General features: G+C 50.6%; 8 protein-coding genes across 8 annotated transcripts; 2 read left to right on the top strand and 6 right to left on the bottom strand.

The window, feature by feature from the left end:
• Positions 1-126: 126 nt before the first annotated feature.
• On the bottom strand, positions 127-1,458 carry N7489_001266 (NAD-dependent epimerase/dehydratase family protein; the record flags this gene model as incomplete). Its single annotated transcript, XM_056707021.1, has 4 exons — positions 127-538; positions 599-1,055; positions 1,132-1,366; positions 1,430-1,458. The coding sequence occupies 4 exons, from the start codon at positions 1,456-1,458 to the stop codon at positions 144-146; spliced, it is 1,116 nt and encodes a 371-aa protein (XP_056571323.1). The 3' UTR covers positions 127-143.
• A 779-nt stretch (positions 1,459-2,237) lies between these two features.
• Positions 2,238-4,826, bottom strand: N7489_001265 (deadenylation-dependent mRNA-decapping factor PAT1; the record flags this gene model as incomplete). The annotated part of the gene is made up of 3 exons (XM_056707020.1): positions 2,238-2,361; positions 2,422-4,632; positions 4,699-4,826. The coding sequence occupies 3 exons, from the start codon at positions 4,824-4,826 to the stop codon at positions 2,238-2,240; spliced, it is 2,463 nt and encodes an 820-aa protein (XP_056571322.1).
• A 755-nt stretch (positions 4,827-5,581) lies between these two features.
• N7489_001264 (glycosyltransferase family 15 protein) lies at positions 5,582-6,897 on the top strand (the record flags this gene model as incomplete). The annotated part of the gene is made up of 4 exons (XM_056707019.1): positions 5,582-5,629; positions 5,679-6,437; positions 6,489-6,777; positions 6,830-6,897. 4 exons carry the CDS (start codon positions 5,582-5,584, stop codon positions 6,895-6,897), a joined length of 1,164 nt encoding a protein of 387 aa, XP_056571321.1.
• Positions 6,898-7,583: 686 nt separating this feature from the next.
• N7489_001263 (mitochondrial 37S ribosomal protein uS12m) lies at positions 7,584-8,288 on the bottom strand (the record flags this gene model as incomplete). Its single annotated transcript, XM_056707018.1, has 3 exons — positions 7,584-7,649; positions 7,736-7,836; positions 7,958-8,288. The coding sequence occupies 3 exons, from the start codon at positions 8,286-8,288 to the stop codon at positions 7,584-7,586; spliced, it is 498 nt and encodes a 165-aa protein (XP_056571320.1).
• A 424-nt stretch (positions 8,289-8,712) lies between these two features.
• N7489_001262 (proteasome maturation protein) lies at positions 8,713-9,464 on the top strand (the record flags this gene model as incomplete). The annotated part of the gene is made up of 3 exons (XM_056707017.1): positions 8,713-8,715; positions 8,878-9,325; positions 9,397-9,464. 3 exons carry the CDS (start codon positions 8,713-8,715, stop codon positions 9,462-9,464), a joined length of 519 nt encoding a protein of 172 aa, XP_056571319.1.
• A 1,101-nt stretch (positions 9,465-10,565) lies between these two features.
• On the bottom strand, positions 10,566-11,557 carry N7489_001261 (uncharacterized protein; the record flags this gene model as incomplete). The annotated part of the gene is made up of 3 exons (XM_056707016.1): positions 10,566-10,723; positions 10,790-10,873; positions 10,984-11,557. 3 exons carry the CDS (start codon positions 11,555-11,557, stop codon positions 10,566-10,568), a joined length of 816 nt encoding a protein of 271 aa, XP_056571318.1.
• Positions 11,558-12,691: 1,134 nt separating this feature from the next.
• Positions 12,692-14,209, bottom strand: erg8 (phosphomevalonate kinase; the record flags this gene model as incomplete). Its single annotated transcript, XM_056707015.1, has 2 exons — positions 12,692-13,799; positions 13,866-14,209. The coding sequence occupies 2 exons, from the start codon at positions 14,207-14,209 to the stop codon at positions 12,692-12,694; spliced, it is 1,452 nt and encodes a 483-aa protein (XP_056571317.1).
• Positions 14,210-15,151: 942 nt separating this feature from the next.
• On the bottom strand, positions 15,152-16,327 carry N7489_001259 (uncharacterized protein; the record flags this gene model as incomplete). The annotated part of the gene is made up of 1 exon (XM_056707014.1): positions 15,152-16,327. One exon carries the CDS (start codon positions 16,325-16,327, stop codon positions 15,152-15,154), a length of 1,176 nt encoding a protein of 391 aa, XP_056571316.1.
• Between the last annotated feature and the right edge of the window lie 1,807 nt (positions 16,328-18,134).

The following is an 18,134-nucleotide window of genomic DNA, read 5'->3' as shown; positions in this document are numbered from 1 at the left end:
AGCTCGAACTTATAGACCAGCATCACAAAAAAGGAAATTCGTTTCATGTATTCTACCAACTAGATCCAAGACTTCTATATCAATAAAGACAAGATCATCACAAACCACAAAACACACGTGCTACATCAGGACCCGAAGTAAATTTACTTCTTAAGCTGAGCGAGAAGCTCAGCAGGGGGCTCCTGGCGGTACCCCTGGGGGTTGTTCTTAGTCCAGAGCCAGAGATCCTCGCAAGCCTGCTCGAGGGTACGCTCAGCCTTCCAGCCGAGCTCGGTGTTAGCGCGGGTGGGGTTGGCAGTGAGGTTGAGGACATCGCCAGCGCGACGGGGAGCAACCTCGTAGGGCTGGTCCTTTCCGACAGCGGCGGAGAAGGCGCGGATCATCTCATACACAGTGCTGCCCTTGCCGGTACCCAAGTTCCAGGCGCGCACACCGGGGTTGTTGGCGCGCAGGTAGTTCAGGGCCTTGAGGTGGCCGTCTGCGAGATCCAGGATGTGGATGTAATCGCGGATGGCAGTACCGTCGTGCGAGGCGTAGTCTAGGGTGGTGTTAGCTTAGGGGCTTTAATGATGTGGAGGGGGGAAGGGGATTTGCATACCATCACCGAAAACCATCAACTTCTCGCGCTTGCCAGTGGCGACCTGGGCAAGCAGAGGGAGCAGGTTGTAGGGGACACCTTGGGGGTCCTCACCCATGATACCGCTGGGGTGGGCACCGGCGGGGTTGAAGTAGCGGAGCAGAGCGCCATTCCACTTCTTGGCCTCGGCCTCGTTACCAGCCTTGATGGCGTTGTTACGCTGGGCGTTGATAACGTCGGTGATGGCGGTCTCAACAGCGAACTTGGTGTTGCCGTAGGGGTTGGTAGGACCCAGAGGGCAGTCCTCGGGGATGGGGATCATGTTGGGGAAGCGGGTGGCATCGCCGTAGACGGTGGCGGAGCTGGAGAAGACAATGTTGGTGACATTGTGCTTGACCATGGAGCGCAGGAGGTTGATGGTGCCGTAAACATTAACCAGGTAGTAGTCCAGGGGTTTCTCGCCGGACTCGCCAACGGCCTGAATTGGGACAATTGTGTTAGCTATTGGATCAAGCTATATGGTTTTTGTTATTTTGGTTTGTGAAGATACTCACCTTCAGGGCAGCGAAGTGGATAACGCTGTCAATGTCGGGGTGAGCCTCGAACACCTTGTCGAAGCCGTTCTCCTCGGTGACATCGAGCTGGATGAACTCGGCCTTCTTGCCACAGATAAGTTCAATACGCTTGAGAGCCTCGGGCGAAGAGTTGTACAGGTTGTCGGCAACGACGACCTTGTAGCCAGCCTCGAGGAGAGCAAGGGTGGTGAATGAGCCAATGTAGCCCGTGCCACTATGCGGGGAATTAGTTGTAGTTCAAGTATAAGATTCCCAAATAATGAATTTAACCACTTACCCAGCAACAAGAACTGAACCAGAAGGCATGATTAAATTCCGTGTGATAATTGAGGTAACAAGATAGTACGGGGAGATTCCGGAGTAGAAGGGGGACGAGGGGCAGCTTTTAAGGGGAAAGTGGGTGGGGGGAGGGCCCGGTGTATCTTTCACACGTGGAGATGCGATGATGCGGCCTGTTGGTTTTTATATTCGACTTGTTTTATGTTTATTTATGAGTGTTGTATATTGATCTGCACGTTTTCACCTCTAATTTCCCTTTCTCTCCCTAATGAGGCTATTAGACCATTGTCGATGCGGACATTATGTACAAAGTATGTGGTGTGACCGAGATCGTGGCAGTGAAAACAGCCCTGAGTCTCGAAACGGGCAAAGATTTGCAAAGATTTGCATGCAAAGAGAAATTGAATTCCTGTATTCCCCTGAAACTCCTGAATTTCCTGCAAACATCGTTTCAGTCCCGAATAGAGACATCTGCAAGGGGTTCGGTCCGTTCCCGGTGAACTCTCGGCATATTATTTACTGGCGTTGAATATAGAACATTGAACTGAAATTGGTATTGGGGGAAAAAAATAATATAAACCGGGTTCAGGTAAAATAACACAACCTGACTTGGGGCCCCGTATTCCTTGTAGATGTAGATAGCGTGTTGCATTTCAGCAACATTGCCCATGAGACGGAGTACTCAAAGCCTCGGAGCTCTTCGCATTCATCCAAGTCCGGATGAGCTTGGAAGTGGTGGTTAACATGCCAAGGGCAAATACCCAAGGCTCAGAATCGAAACAGCTCAGAAAATAACTGGCTTTTTTTTAACCAAGGAGCTCAACGTCCAGACCAATGGCCCGCATGAAAAGGTTGACGTTGTTCAGGCGCTGACTGCCCATGTCGGCAGGAAGGGTCTTGCTATATCCCACGGTTTCCATGACACGGTCCCTATAAGGAATTGATTAGCACTGTTTCTGCGTATCAGTAGATCAAACCGGAAACACTCACTTCACGGCAATAACCAGACGCTGCTGTTGCTCAGGACTGGCGCCAATGCCCACGGCGGCAAGGAACTGCCACACATACATATCGTCACCGGAGCTGATCGATCCGGGGAAAATGTCATTTAACCCGAGTTCCAAGGTATCAAATAACACATTGAACTTCTCAACCCACTGCTGCCAATCGTGCTCCGAAGCCTGACCGGCCTCCTTGACGATCTCGGCACGACTGAGCAACATGGTCAAAATGCCCAATCCGACCTTGGTGCGAGCGACGCTCTGCACATGGGTTTGGTTAATAACCAATCCCAAAAGACCAATAATAATGTTGAATGGTGCCTCGTTCACATATCCCAAAAGGCAGGGCATGACGGCCAATGAGAACAAGTCAATAGCTTCGCGCACACCGAGCGATGGCTGAGCCTCACCCGGTACGGGTTGAGCAAGACGGACCACATCTAGGCTATCAAGGTGGACAACAATCATGGTGAGGATAGTGACGCGCTGTTCCTGGTCAATGTGACGGAAGATGCGAGGAATGGCCTTCTTGCCCTTGGGGTATGACAAGAATGCGATAAAGGGGTGGGGTGTCGTCGAGTTGGGCACAATTGGTTCCATCACCTTCAATGACCGCCACAACTTCTGGTTCAGCGAGTGAAGCTTCTGTCTCCATTCCATGTGCTCTTGGATTGCCTCGGCGTCGCCTTCCTCGGGGGGTGGCGGCATCGTGCGCTCCATATCTTCCATTGCCATCAATGCACTGTAAACACCTTCGAGATTCGTAAGGATCGACTTGCGGTCACTAAGACTCAGATCTGACTGCTTCTTGGGCTTAGGGCCCTCTGAGCTATCAGGGCGCTTAATGTTCAGCATCGGCTTGGGCGCCTTGGCATTGCTAAATGAGATCTTGCCCAAGCTGCCCTCGATGATGAGCTGCTTGTTCTTGGGCTTGGCCTTAGCCGCCTCTACGGCACGCTGGACCTGCTGCTGCATTCGCTGCATGTGGTTATCGGCGCTCTGGAAATTGCCCCGACGGTGCCCACCGAGACGGTTACCCGTTTGAAGCAGATAAGTCTGGGCGAAATGACCAAGGGGCTGGTGGGGGTGTTGGCGCGGTGCGCCACGGATCTGGCTGTACACCTGGTAGTAGAAGTCCTCCGCCAGCACGGCCTCGGGATCTGAATCTGCGACATTTCCAGCAGCCGCAACCAGCTGTTGCAACTGGATACGCGTGATGAAATTCTTGTCCTGCGGTGTCATCAAACCATTGCCTCGCGACAGGAGGAAGATCTTGTGGTTGCGCTTTGCCCGCTTAGCATCTTCCACCAAATAAGCCTGACGTTGCTCTTCCGTGAGATGCATGAGTTGCTGCGGGTTAGTGATCACCGGCATTCCATTGTTGGAGACCCGGCCAAGCGGCCCTTGCTGATGTGGAAGAGATTGCGGAGGCTGGGGTTGCTGAGGGCGCTGGGCCTGGGGTGGACCAGCATGGCGCGGGCCAGGAGGCGGCATGTTTTGCGGGGGGAGATTGGCGTTCTGCATCATATGCAACGGCCCACCAGGTGGCATGTGCCCAGGCCCACCATAGAGCTCTGGCATACCAGGCGGTGGGTGTGGTATTTGCGGGGGTAGGTGGCCCTGTTTCATCTGTGCTTGGATGAACTCTGGCGGCACCGGAGGGAATCCATCAGGAAGCGTCTGGAGGTGCTGGAGCTGAGGTTGGTACTGAGGCTGCTCCACCATGGATCGCATAAAGGCTTCTGCGGCTGGGGTCGCAGTATTATGACCATGAAAACGCATCTGTGCCTCGACCTCTTCCAAGCTCATCATCTTCCGGCTCGGGGCAGGGGCAGCGGCAGCTGGTTCAGGCTTCTTCTGCGAGACACCCCAGACACTAGATTTGGCTTGCAAGTCTGGAATATAATCGGGGTCGGAGTACTTCTCATATCCAGAGCGCTTAGTGGTCTGGGTGGCGGCCGGCTGAACAGGAACTTGGGCGGGCTGCGGAGCGACTCGAGTTGCATTGGGATTTTGCAGGCTAAAGCGAACTTGCTCCTCGCCAATGGCGTCAGAAACCTGGGCAGTTTTTCCAAAGAAATCAAAGTCTCTGCCGACGGATGTATCGGCGCCTGTTCCGCCAAACGTGTCATCGTTAAACTCGTCCTGGTCGTCGGAAAGCTGATCTCCAAGACCATCGTAGGTATCCTCAAAATCAATCCTATATGATAATAAGTACAATGGCCCATTCGAAGAGAAGCCATTAGGAAAAAAAGGATAAGCTCACACGTCGTCATCTCCCAGCGCATTAGCTCGAGCAATGTCGGCAAAGGGATCTGGGTTTTCGAAGAACCCCTTGGCCCCGGTACCATCACGGTCCCTGGGTAGGGTGGTATCAAATCCAAAGAAAGCCATCCTCTGGATGAAGAACGAGAAAGAGGTGGGGGAGGGTGAATAGCTTAGTGGGGGGAAGTTGAGGAAAGGTGCGATCGATGGACGGGAAGTTCTGGAGTGCGGATGCCTCAGGCAGAAATGACTTTTTGCCAAGCCACGGTGTCGATCTTCTGTGATGTGCAGCTTTCAACTTCTTTGGGATATGGAAAGAGATGTCTAAGATTAAGAGCAGATAAGATATTATAGGGCTATTCGAGGATTTAAAATGTAAGTGGTAACACTTTGGATAACTACCTACAACATACATAACGTATATACTCGGAATGGTAACAATAACAAGTCAACAACATAGAGATACTACTCAGTACTTATACGGAGTATAACGAGAATCATTTCCCGTTTATCTCTCTTTTATAAGTGGATTCGATGTCGACATCATCTCCAAGATCGAAACACGGATCTTAACCCACCTACCCTAATAATATCCCCTGAGCCCGAGAATGTCTCAAATTGGGTGACACCCTCCAAGTGGCTGAAAGCGGTTGTCATTGTCTTGCGCGGCCTTTGATCTTTTCCACCTTTAATCTCTTCTTGCCCCCCAAAAAAACACATTCGCAATTTCCACTACTGACTTCTCCATTTTGCTTTTGTCTCGTCCTCCATTGATGTCGCTCGCTTTTTGATCCGGATTGGTTTCCACTGCGCCGATCTGACCTGCCTTGTTGCCTTGCCACTTAACGGGGAATCATCCTTATTCCTCCTCCCCCCACATCACCATGTCTATCACTATTCGATATGCGCGCTACTTAGTCTTTGCCGTCGTAGTGAGTTTTTCTTTCATGCCAATGAATGCTCGTCGCTAACTTTGAGTAGGGATTGGCGCTCTTCTTCTTCGTCTCAAAATCCTCCATCCCGATTCCTACCACCGCGTTGACCACACCTACACCAAAGACCCCCACATACGACTCAGTCAAGTCACAAAAACCGCAAGTTATCGGTCCGCACCATGGTGAACGCATAAATGCCACCTTTGTCACCCTCGCGCGCAACTCCGACCTTTGGGAGATGGTCAAGTCCATTCGAACAGTCGAAGACCGTTTCAACCATAACTACAACTATGATTGGGTGTTCCTGAACGACGACGAGTTCGATGATGAGTTCAAGAAATTGACCACCGCACTGGTCTCAGGCAAAACTCATTATGGTGTCATCCCCAAGGAGCACTGGTCGTACCCAGAGTGGATCGACCAGGACAAGGCCCAAGAAGCGCGACAGGAGATGGACCGCAAGAAGATCATTTACGGCGGTTCGGAGAGTTACCGCCATATGTGCCGTTATGAGTCTGGGTTCTTCTTCCGCCACCCGCTCATGATGAACTATGAGTACTACTGGCGCGTTGAGCCTAGCATTGAGCTCTACTGTGATATCGACTCCGATCCGTTCCGCTTCATGAAGGAGAACAACAAGAAGTACAGCTTTGTCATCAGTCTGTACGAGTATGGGGCGACCATTCCTTCGCTGTGGGATAGCGTGAAGAAGTTCACAGGCAACCACCCCGAGCATGTCTCTGAAGGAAATGCCATGGAATTCATCAGCAATGACGGCGGAGAAACATACAACAACTGCCACTTTGTAAGTACTTCAAATTGGTTTTAGCTTCAAGCTCGCTAACCTTTCTACCAGTGGTCGAACTTTGAAATTGGCAGCTTGGAGTGGCTGCGATCCGACGCATACATTGATTACTTCACGTCTTTGGACAAGGATGGTGGCTTCTTCTATGAGCGATGGGGCGACGCACCGGTTCACTCTATTGCCGCTTCCCTGATGTTGAAGAAAGAGGAAATCCACTTCTGGGATGAGATTGCCTACTACCATGTCCCATTCACACATTGTCCCACGGATGAAAAGAAACGCCTGGACTTGAGGTGTTCCTGCCAACCGAAGGATAACTTTGACTGGAAGGATTATTCTTGTATGCTCATAACCCTCTGATCTATTCCAGTGCAGATCTAATTATGACACAGGCACCAAGCATTGGTTCGATATCACCAAGATGGAGAAGCCGAACGGATGGGAGAAGAAATACGACTGATTTACTCCTCTTGTTCATGTTCCCTCGAGTCACTCTGGGTCTATCCACGGATGGTCCAGTCGTTGACTTACTAGCGACAATGCGCGGGTCGGTTGTCTCGTCCTGATACGAAGCGCTGCACATTTAGAGGCTGACAGTGTCACCCATTTGCGCGGCAACTACAAAACCTCGGTAAAATCTCCGTCCGCCCGCTCTGCTCGGGATGGATAACATACCTGGATGAAGCAATGTGCTATTCGATTCTACCACGCTTGGGCAAAAGCCTGCAGGTAATACCTTGAAACTGTTTCGTTTTGATTCCCATTATCGCGTTACCCCAGGTTGTTTTACTTCTACGTCTGACATGTGTTACTATGGCGTTCATCCTTTTTTGGGGCTTGTTTCGTTGCATGGGTATGGAGTAAAGTGATATTCCCGGAACCGTTTTCCATACCTCTAAAATTTCGAAGGTATCAATAGCTGACTTTAGAGATGTTAAACATTGAAAGGGATGATATGATAATAAACAGTCGCAATCCGTAGTGTTACATGCAAATATGAACAGAAAGAGGTTGCTCTCCGAAGAGCAAAAAGCCAAATCCCAGTAGCCTAACGAGGCTATTCTCTTATACAGCAGCTGATCAAACAAGGTCAAAATTGTATAATCTCACAGCAGGTCACAATCAACCTGTATCCCCGAACCCATCTTAGTTGGTCTTCGGCTTCTTCGTACCATACTTCGAGCGACTCGTCATACGGCTTCCAACACCACCCTAGTAGCATACAATCAGTAAAAGATCTAGAAAGACATACACCCGGACGCGGGTATATAGAAACAGAATCCAAAAAAAGGGCTTACCAAATCCATTCCACCACGAACAAGGGTATACTTCACACCAGGACAATCCTGAGCACGTCCACCACGGACCTGGACAACACTATGCTGCTGGATATTGTGGCCTGTACAAGAAAATTAGCCAAAGTCCCCGTGATAAAAACGCCAGCGCCGCAACAGAATCCAAAGAATCCTATTCCCAGCACCTTCCCAATCCAATCCAGTTCAATCGCAAGTAAATCTTACCTTCACCAGGAATATAAGCAGTAATAACCTTCCCAGAACTCAACCGCACTCTCGCAACCTTCCTCTCACCAGAGTTAGGCTTCTTAGGCTTGGTAACACCAGTCTTAAGACAAACGCCCTTCAGCCCAGGCGTGCCCTTCAACGCAGGCGATCCACCCCGACGAGCCCGCTGTCCAGTACGAATACCGCGCCGGACCTGGTTGTACGTAGCGCGGATAACAGGCGAGCTAGAGAATTGCCGCTTTGGCACTGCGGAGAAGCCGACGGCGGCTGTGCGGAAGACGGGGTGGAAGTTGAGACGGGAGGTAATGGGGGGATTGTTTCGAGGCAACTGGTGATGTGGTGATAGTGCGGCAGAGGGGTGAGGAGATCGCAGGACGGTGTATCAGAGTCCGTAGGGCCCGGAGGGCTATTGGGGAAAGTAATTGGGACATTTTGGGTGGTGTGAGTTGTGCGATTTGTTTCTCCTTCCGCTGTCGAGAATATCGCGATAGAATTGAGTTGGCCGGCGGAAGTCGAAGGCACGTGATTGGATGGGTTGGTGTTGCGTTGTTGGTTTCTCCCGTCCGCCGGAGGAGCTGGCCGCGCTGCTTCTCTCTGCCTGAGCATCATCGGTGGCTGTCATCTTGCATCCTCCCTTTGCTCTTGTTTCTACTTTTCTATCTCCTTTCTGAGCTTTGAATAATCACCTAGACTTTTCCAATCTGTGATCTCGAGACTTGAAGCCGACATCCTACCATTATCCATCCGTCATCATGGTACGTTATCAAGCTACGGACCCGGCACATCACCTGGAGTCCAGCCCATAAGCAAAGCATCTAGAACCCCCATTCCCGACGCAAACGCTACCAAACTCCATCCTGAATCCCCTTAATCGAACCCATCCAAGTTCTAAACACATAAAACTAACAAGACCCTAGTCCCTCCGCATCGCCCCCCCAAGCGGCAACGCAACACAAACGAGCAACCTCACAACCCGGCAACAAGCAAGCCTCCAGACACCCCGCCCATCCAAAGGCGCCCCCTCGGCCCCGGGACTCCCCGACACGCTCCGCAACAAGCTCACGCAGCCCGCCACCGCGCACGCGTCGTCGACGAACTCCAGCGGCGAGGTCCCGTCATCTACGCACCCACTCGAGGCACGACTTCTCGCGTGGCGGGCTACACAGGACGCCATGAAGATGGAGGGACTGCGTCGGGCGTACGGGATTGCGGAGCCAGTTCGTCGCGGGATGGAGTTGAAGATCGTTCGGGATGGGACTTTCCGGCCTGCTGTGCTTGGCGGTGTGCGGGGCGGGAATGTTCATGAGGATATTCTTGTTATTGGGGGTCGGGATAGTGAGGTTCAGTGGGAGGATATTTACCACGGTATGTTGCGTTTGTGGGATGGTTTGGGATTTGGGATTGGATGGTTTTGGCTGACATAGTTTCTGATTTAGGTGATGACCTGCGTGAGCCGCCTGCTTTCCATGATGAGATGGAGAAGAGGCTCAAGATGGATTTCTAATGGCTTTGATGATATGGTGTTCTTTTGTTTCTCTGCTTTTCTATGTCGATGTGTTCTACTATTCTCCTCTTACGTCCCTCGTCATACTCCTACCTTACGTCGTCAGATAGAATGATAGATCACTGGACTTGGCGCTTTCCGGAGTGTCTGTCTGTTATCAAGGCAGTGCGGTACACTCGATATATTGAATCAATCCATGGTCTATTTCTACCAAGCAAGCAGTCTTGTAGAACCACCAGTCGTGGTATTAGAGGTTTCTACTGTATGAGTAAGAGCGTGCGACTCCCGAGGTCGAATTGATCGTCACTCGAACGCCTGACTAGCAATTCAACCAAGACTGCGGGAATATATAGGCTCCATAGAAGTTATTTAATATATGACAAAGAAACCTGTCAAACTTCTCCAAAACACCCTATACACTACGACTAACCACCATAAGCGGTTAGAAAACCGAGCAAAAGGAATGAAACGCGAAGAAAAAAATGAGAGAAAGAAAAAGGAGAGGTCAAAGACGTAAGTACACGAAAGTCCATGAGGAAACGAACCATACGGGGCACATGATAGAGCACAAAGAAAAAGGTAGTCGGATTGGAGGGGGTATATATCGAGAAATCGGGGTAAGAATAATGGTGACAGCAATGCGAAAGCAAAGAATGAATCTCAGATCGAGCCCTCGGGAGACAGGTCGGAAAGGAAACACGAAGCACTCCGATAGAAAAGATCCATGGATAGATGAATGAGGCCCGCATGCAGACGATATGGCGATGATAGAACAAGCGGGTGGCCCGAAGCACAGAAATAAGAAAGCAAGTCGAAACCCATGGTCCAGGATGGGGGTCCAGTCAGAAAAAAAGTAATGTCCAAACGCCGCTTCCAGAGCGCCCATGTTGGCTCGGCAAAACAGGGATGTTGGTCCTGCATCCAGGCAGAATTAGTCGAATCGCTGCAATGACAGGTAGAGAGGGTGGAGAGGTTGACGGAATATGGGCAAGGATGAAAAGGTCGGGTATCGGGACGGAAGGATGTAAGCAGCAAACAGCATTGTCGGTATCAGGCCGTCCAACGCTTCAGACCCGCAACTGCCCAGGCGGGGCAGCGAGGTTATAGAATCACGCATCGACATCCAGGGCTGCGCTCATTGGCTTCGCCCTCCCGGCTGTACTGTGCCTTGGCTCCCTTTGCGTCTTCCTCGTCGACGACTTCTTGTGGCTTAACGGTCATGTGGACGACATTTGGATGTTCCTTGCTGAACTTGGAGTCTGGTCGGTTATTAGTATCAGAGTTTATAACCATAGAAACGATGCGATCATGAGAAAGAAACATACCAGAAATAGGTGACTTATCATCCAACAACTTCCCGAACGAAATAAGACGGATAGAGCTCGGTGACGAGGGACGGGTCTCCCAATCTGCGATGACATCGTTAGCTTACATGTTCTCATGACACGTCTCACATCAAGATACGTTCTGGCCATCCGATGCCCATATAGAGGACTAGATCAGGGGGTGAAACTCTTACCAGATCTCCATTCGCGCCAAATTAACTCCTTCAGCGTGTAGACGCTCATCAAGAACGGATCGAAATTCTCAACATTAACCGATCGCTTCCTTAGATATTTTCCATCGATCGTAAACGGGTGCCGCGACCCCGTTGTCAATAGCAGCGTGATCGCCAGCGACGGACCAGCATCCTCCTCGACTTCCTTCCCGGAACCGTCATCGGAGTGCTCCGTTGAGGTCTCGGGCGCAGTCTTTGGCTCTTCTGTCTCCATTGAAGGCGGTGTAGTGGGTTGTGCCAGCGCAACAGCGGGTGTGTTGTCGACAGTTTGGGGAGGGTTGGTGGTAGGTGACGTTGTCACGGGGGCGGACTCGCTTTTGCCACTACTGGGTCCAGTTGCGGGGTGGACCTGGGTCTGGTTCGCGGGTGTTTGATCATGGGCGGATGCGATGGACGTATCAGCGGAGAGGCCTGGTTGGGGTTGGAGCTCTGTGGTTGGTGCTGTGGCCTGTTGATCCTGCGGAGATGTTGTGACTGGGGGTTGGATGGTATCTCTGCTGATTTCCCCCGACTCCGGCTGATCGGTTGTAGACATTTTAGGATGCCCCGATGGCAGATAATGATTGACTTTAACCCCGTCGGGAAAAGGGGCACTGTCAACGGGGGGTTTGGAAAGGAAGGGTATTGCGTGAGAGCTGGAATGGAATGGGAGATGGAGAGAGAGATGCAGATGTGAGGAGTCAAGACTAAGCGGGAGGCGCAAGATAAACAAACTAGTGTGGGAATGGCTGTACATATAACCCCCCAAATGATCTTCGATATTTTAGTATTTGAATAGGTTGAAGAGGGAGAAAGAAGGCAAAAGGGGATCTGCAAGCCTAACAGACTTCGTGACCCTGTGGTTGAACTGGCTTGGGACTAAAATCTTTCCCCTATTTTTGGGTCAAAGGGGGAAAAAATGAAAACTTGTTAAATAATTTAGTATAGCTTAGTGTCATATAAACCATATAAAATGAAGAATATCAATTGAAGATCCGGGGAAATAATTAGAATCCTGTATGCTACTCCTAATACATTAATGCTATGTAGATCTGGACATGTCTGGATAGTTGCATGAAAAAGACAGGTCACTTTCTCCACATGTGTAGCTCTGTACTCTCTGTACTCTGTACGACGATTGCGACGATTGCGACGATTGGGATCTCATGATCATACGGAGCATGCAGTTGTCGCTGTTTCAATTGTCTCAATGTCATAGAAAATGCAAGTGTATTCTATATTCAATATCTCATAGACTAGGTATCGTGAAGCTGAAGAATATTATCTGCACATCTCATTCCCTTGAGAGCTGTCCCGTCTCGATTGAAATACCTGGCAAACAGACCACTGTCGCACACAGGGGGGGAACATCGGGAAAAAAGGACGGGCAGCCCTCGGCCAAGCATGGGACTCGTGGTGCATATGCAGGGGGCAATAAGTTTGAAGATAGAGATGCAGATAGGTGGATACTGGTGGAGCGGGTAGGGGAAGTAAAAGATAGGGAGATCCGAGTTAAAGTCGATCTTTCAGCCGTGATTCGTGCAATTAATTATCCTACAGGCCTGTGTATGTTTCTGGAGGGTCCGGCCCAGGATGCAATAGGGGAGAGAGGCTAAGCTGGTAGCCGAAACACGTTGTTGATAAGTCATGGGGGATACTGGTTGCCTTGTTTCAAAAACCGCAGAGCAACCTAGACCCAACCGGCATACTGCTCCAACATTTCGTTTTTCGCACCTTCGGACCCGTGCTGCACGCCTAGCAGTCGTACGTTGCCGATCTTGCCTCCAAAGTCATCCTCGATCGTGCTCGTCCAGTTCGCAAGATGATCTCTCAGACGCGCAATTACAGTGGGATCATCCCGGATCAGGAGCGCGATGGCATCGTATCCTCCAGCCCCCGGGACAACACCGCCAATGACACCTTCGATCTCTGAAACACTGTCTAGCAGCTCGCTCTGTACACTGGGTTCAATGGGGACGCCCGTCCGGCGGGTCAATGTGCGGATATGCTGGCGTGTTCGCTGAATAAGGGTGCGAATATCAGAAAAGTCGCCTTCGGGATTGGCATCGGGGTGTTGGGCCTGGCGCTTAAGCTCTTGACGCAGTCGCTCATTGTTGTTCTGGAGGCTAGCCCAGAGAATATCCGCCTCCTTGCGGTTATTATTCCGCCATTCGAGAACCTTCTTGACCATAGAGGGCGTCTGGGAACCACAGTCCACGTCGCACAGAACCAGCTGCATCCCACGGGGGAGCTGCATGCCAAAGTCCACACACTCGGTGTCCCAGGGATGCTCGGGATCGGAGTCCTCCACGATAGGGAACAGGCGCTCCTCGAAACCAGCCGAGCCTACGTCGCCCAGAGACTCCAGGATTGACGGCGAGAAACGTCGGTAGAGGCACGAACCGTAGACGGCGCTGGCAACGTCAAATCCAGATCCGACCTTACCCTGGGCTGCGCAGTGGGCCGCTTGAGCGAGGTTGTGAAGTTTATCCCGACCAGCACCGAGGTCCTCCGGCTGCATGGTGCGGTGAATGACCAAGGCGGAGACAAGCGCAGTAACGAGAGCAGCTGAAGAGCCCAATCCTGTCTTGTGGGCTTCGAAAAGAGGAACGCCGAAATTGACGAAGCGCCCACCACGTCCCTGCGACGATGGACGCCTGGAGGCAGCGGTTTCCGAGTAGTAGTCGCTATCAGCCATGATGGTGACAGACAGGGACCCGAAGTCCTTGGAGTCAGCAACGTAGCTGATATAAGTCAATGCATAGTTGAGAGAGGTCTCGACAAACGGGTTTCGCGGTCTAAAGAGAAGCAAGGTGAAGTTAGTCAATTAATTTCGCGCAAAGAGGGGTGACAGCTAAGCATACCCATCTCCCTTCTGGATGACCTTCACACCCCCGCCATTCCCGCATCGTTGCACACCATATTCCCACACCGCATCGAGAAACTGCGGGGAACGCACAACAACGGTGTCCTCCCCATCCTGGTCCTCAGCGCCCGGATTGGATGGCGCTTCGGCACCGGGAGCAGGTCCAGATCCTGACGCCCCGCGGCGATGGCCCCTCCTCAGTTGCTGGACAATAACATGGATACGGGCATCGAGCGCAAATACGGTGCCCGTGTAGCCGCGGTCTAGCACGAGATAGCCACCGGTTAAGAGGACCTTGCCCGGCGCAGACAGCGCCGTGACCGAAGATGGTAAAGGAGACATGGAGTACTGGTAGATTGGAGATACGGTTGTTGTGGGGGAGGGAAAAAAAGGGCCGGGATCTACGGGGCGCTTGGAGATTATGGAGGGACTGCCCCGCGGTCACGGGGGTTGTTTGGAAAGAGTAGATTGGAATAGTGCAGATAAGATGTGCTGGGCTTACGCTGCCATGCAGATGCAGCTCAAAGGAGACTTGAACATTTCTTAGATTCTAGAGGGGTACAAGGGTGTATGGAATTCTCCTAATGGGGACTAGTGGGGATGTTGCAAGCCCAGACTTGCCCAGGTGTGTTAGAAATATTGTAGGTTAGGTAGCTATGTGTGTGTATAGAGAAGCTCTTGTAAGTAGATATGGCAGTTCCTCACATCAAATGGGTTCTATAGTGTAATGGTCATCACTCTGGTTTCTGATACCAGCAATCCCGGTTCGATCCCGGGTAGGACCTTTTCTTTTTCTTCTTTTTTTTTTTTTCACTCTATGATTTCATAAAAGACTTTGACTTGGTCGATGCTTTTCATTTAACTAGCTAAGTAATACTTCTCTTTATTCCTATAGTTTCACAAGATATCTCTAAATGTAGTGTATTGTGAACTATCAGACCGATGTAGATGCAATTCCCTTCGTAAAACTCCCTTTTTGCTCAAAACACCCCTGAAAAAGAAAATTCAAAAAAGAAATGGAAGAAATAACGGAAACTCCCCCAAGCGCCAAATCCTAGTCTTCCCATCCGTTGATTATAAATGTACAGGGTATCCATGGATGTATTGTGCGTTGAGATGTCCAGTCGGTTCGTAAGGGGCGACAATGGCGTTGGCGAGGGGGATATGCTCTGCCCAGGTGGATGTTGATCCGACTTTATCACCGCGGAATCTCACATCAGGAGATTATTCAATTCCATCCAACTTCTTCACAGATCGAGTGTGGCCGAAGACCTTGCTCCAAGCCTAAGCCTTGGGCTTCTGCGCAATGATACTATAACTCGTCGTAGCCAGACGCATGCGATCCATTTTGACAAAAGCCTGACCATCCAAACAAAGACGGTTAATCAAAGTCTTGAAGTGTCGCGGCAGCACATGCACCTTGACGAGCGCAAGGATCGCCTGACGCAGGGTGCGGAAATATATATCGACGGTATCGATAAGCGGGGCCTGAAGACCATCGATGCTAGCGTTCTCCGACCGCACAACCTCAAACCCAGCCACCTTCAACGCCGCCTCGAGACTTTCCTGCGTAGGTGTACCGACAGCACCGATGAGCGGCTTGACACGACGCATGAGCTCCGCATGCTCCGGATTACTCGCGTCGTAATCCGGCAGGCTGACCCAGTCCAGCAGGGAGATCTTCGAGCCCGGCTTGACGACACGGAAGATCTCGCGGAACAAAGCAGGCAGGTCCTTGCACAGGCTCAGTGCTTGAATCTGATAGAATGCGTCGAAGCTCTCGTCGGCAAAGGGCAGGGGGAGGTCGTTGAAATCCTGCGTGACGAAGGTATTCTGGAGCCCGCGCTCCTGGTTGAATGTCTTCGCCTGCTCGACCTGGTTCGGGTCGATGTTGAGACCCGTTACCTGGGCGCCGGTGTGTTGCGCCATGTGGGCGGCAACACGTCCGCGCCCGCAACCTAGATCAAGCACCTTCTTTCCCGTCCCCAGGCCGATGTTTTGTGCGATTGAGCGCTCGTACAGGATCTGGTTCTGTAGCACGTTGCACTTTGGGCTCATCCAGGGTGGGATATACATTTTTTCGACATCGCCCAATGCGCACAGGTGGTTCAGGACCCCATAATAGGATTTCAAGCAATCACCGACTTTTTCTTGATAGTTCGGGCCCAAGGACTCGGTCATTTGTTTTTCGTCGGACCAGTCGAGGTTATAGATGACGTACGATGCCATGAAATCGTCAACTTGTTTCGGGGTCAAGTGGGCCAGGTGTCGGAATGCCGTCCAGAAACTCTTCCACCGCTTCGGGGATGCCGAATTGTCGAGGTCCTTTCCATGATGGCCGAGTGTTGTCACCAGCGCATTCTGCTTCTCCTGCGCGATCTCGTCAAGCGAGCTATCACTCTCCGAACCTCGTTCGCTGCGCCCGGGATGGCGTGGTGTATCCAACAGGGTTTGTGTCATGGTGGTGGAGCTCTATACAAGCTAGTATTAATGTAAAGGAGGTATATACTAGGTACTGTTGGAGGAAGAGGGTATGTGTAGTGACCAGCGGCCACTGGGGGGATCTGGCGCGATTTATAAGCACTACGCTCAGAGCCACAGACAATCCCTTTATCCATTATCAAGACGAAAAGTCATTCGTCGAGACAGCTGTACGGTCAGTAGCCACATAGTGGATTTCATCACCAGACGTGGAAGCTCCTACCGGTTATCCCGGCATTAATAATGGTTTGATCCGTTTAAGACGGCAGAGACCCAAAGAATGAAATTTTCATTCGGATAACCAAGAATCGTATTCCCAATTGCTTCATTCTTTGCCATTCCTGCCTGGGGATTTCCGTTCCTTCTCCGAATTCCGAGGTCCAGGTGGCAGAGGGGTTAGGAGGCCGTTGTACGGAGTACGCGACTACAACATGTCAAAGCACGCATGACGCGGGACCCTTAAAGGAAATGAGCATCGTCATGGGAACGACGATCTAGGCCCACTTCTATAGTTTGAATACTGTATTCCATATGGGTCTGGATACAAACATGATAATCGGCAAGCCAACATCATCATACATGTTGATCACCCAATTGTGGGATGTAGGATGTGGGATATGCAATATACAACACGAAATAACCAATATAAAGGTATATCACACAGCGCCTAGCTACCTAGGTAGACCCTAGCCTCCAAATACTACTCCGTAGTAAGCTTCCGGTTCACCCGCTTCGAAACACATACCTAGGTAGTCCCGGAACTTTCCCCCGTGTCACTCAACATTTAAGTGTTCCAGATTGAAAATTTATTCTACTTTCTATATTGTAGAAGTCCTTTCTCTCCACTTGCTTTGATTCCACTGGGAATACGGATAAGAAGAATAAGGTAAAAACTGCCCAAAGCAGCCTGAATATGATTGAACAAGAGGTATGAGGGACTTTATATTGGGGACCCACAATGGATCGTCCCGACGAAAACTCAACTCCGAGTGCCCGTATTTCCGGGATCACGTGGACTCCAAATGGAGTATTATGCTCCTATATAGAACCCGTGGTAGAACCTGTGGACTTCTTCCAGCATTTCTTCTATCCGGCTCAGCCGAAATATACTGGGTTATCCTTATGTAGGGCTGAGGTAGCATAAGGTACAAAGTGTTAGGATATGCGCCTTGGCAGGTCCATAGCGTGAGTAATGAATATCACTTACAACTCTCATGTCATAGTTCAAGCCATGCATGGCTAGCGGATGATAAAGTACAGAGTCAACCGATACGAGTACCAAGTGGGGGTACACTGAACTGAATCAAACTCTTTAGAAAAACCGAGCAGGTCAAAGCTATATATGTAGATCAAATAAGCATTTCACGTTTCTGAAGGAGATTGGAGAAATCATATTTTTACTACATGTGAGCTTTCTCTTGGCAGATGACGTCGAAAATGGCCCCATTATCGATTCCCACGGCCTACGAGCGAGTTGTGCACACACTTTGTTCCTGGCATATGATATACGTACCCTGCACTTCCTGGCCGTACCCCGCTAATAGGATCCTACATTACCACAGAGTAGATCCCCTGATACGTCAAATCAAAGGACTGTTGGCATCCTATGGCTTGCTCAGTCATAATTGGGTGATAAAGAAAATAGACAGGGCTACGGAAGCCAACTAAAGTGTAATATATATGTTGTAGCGCTGCATTTGCTCCTTCTGCGATAGGTAGGGGTTTCATTGGTCCGTGGTTTAGGATTCGTATTCAGAATCATTAAAGTTGTCAATCTCTGAGTCAT

The sequence above is a fragment of the Penicillium chrysogenum genome, assembly GCF_028827035.1.
Source record: "Penicillium chrysogenum strain IBT 35668 chromosome Unknown utg000001l_segment0_segment0, whole genome shotgun sequence".
Classification (NCBI taxonomy): domain Eukaryota; kingdom Fungi; phylum Ascomycota; class Eurotiomycetes; order Eurotiales; family Aspergillaceae; genus Penicillium; species Penicillium chrysogenum.
This window is presented reverse-complemented; position numbering and strand designations above follow the sequence as displayed.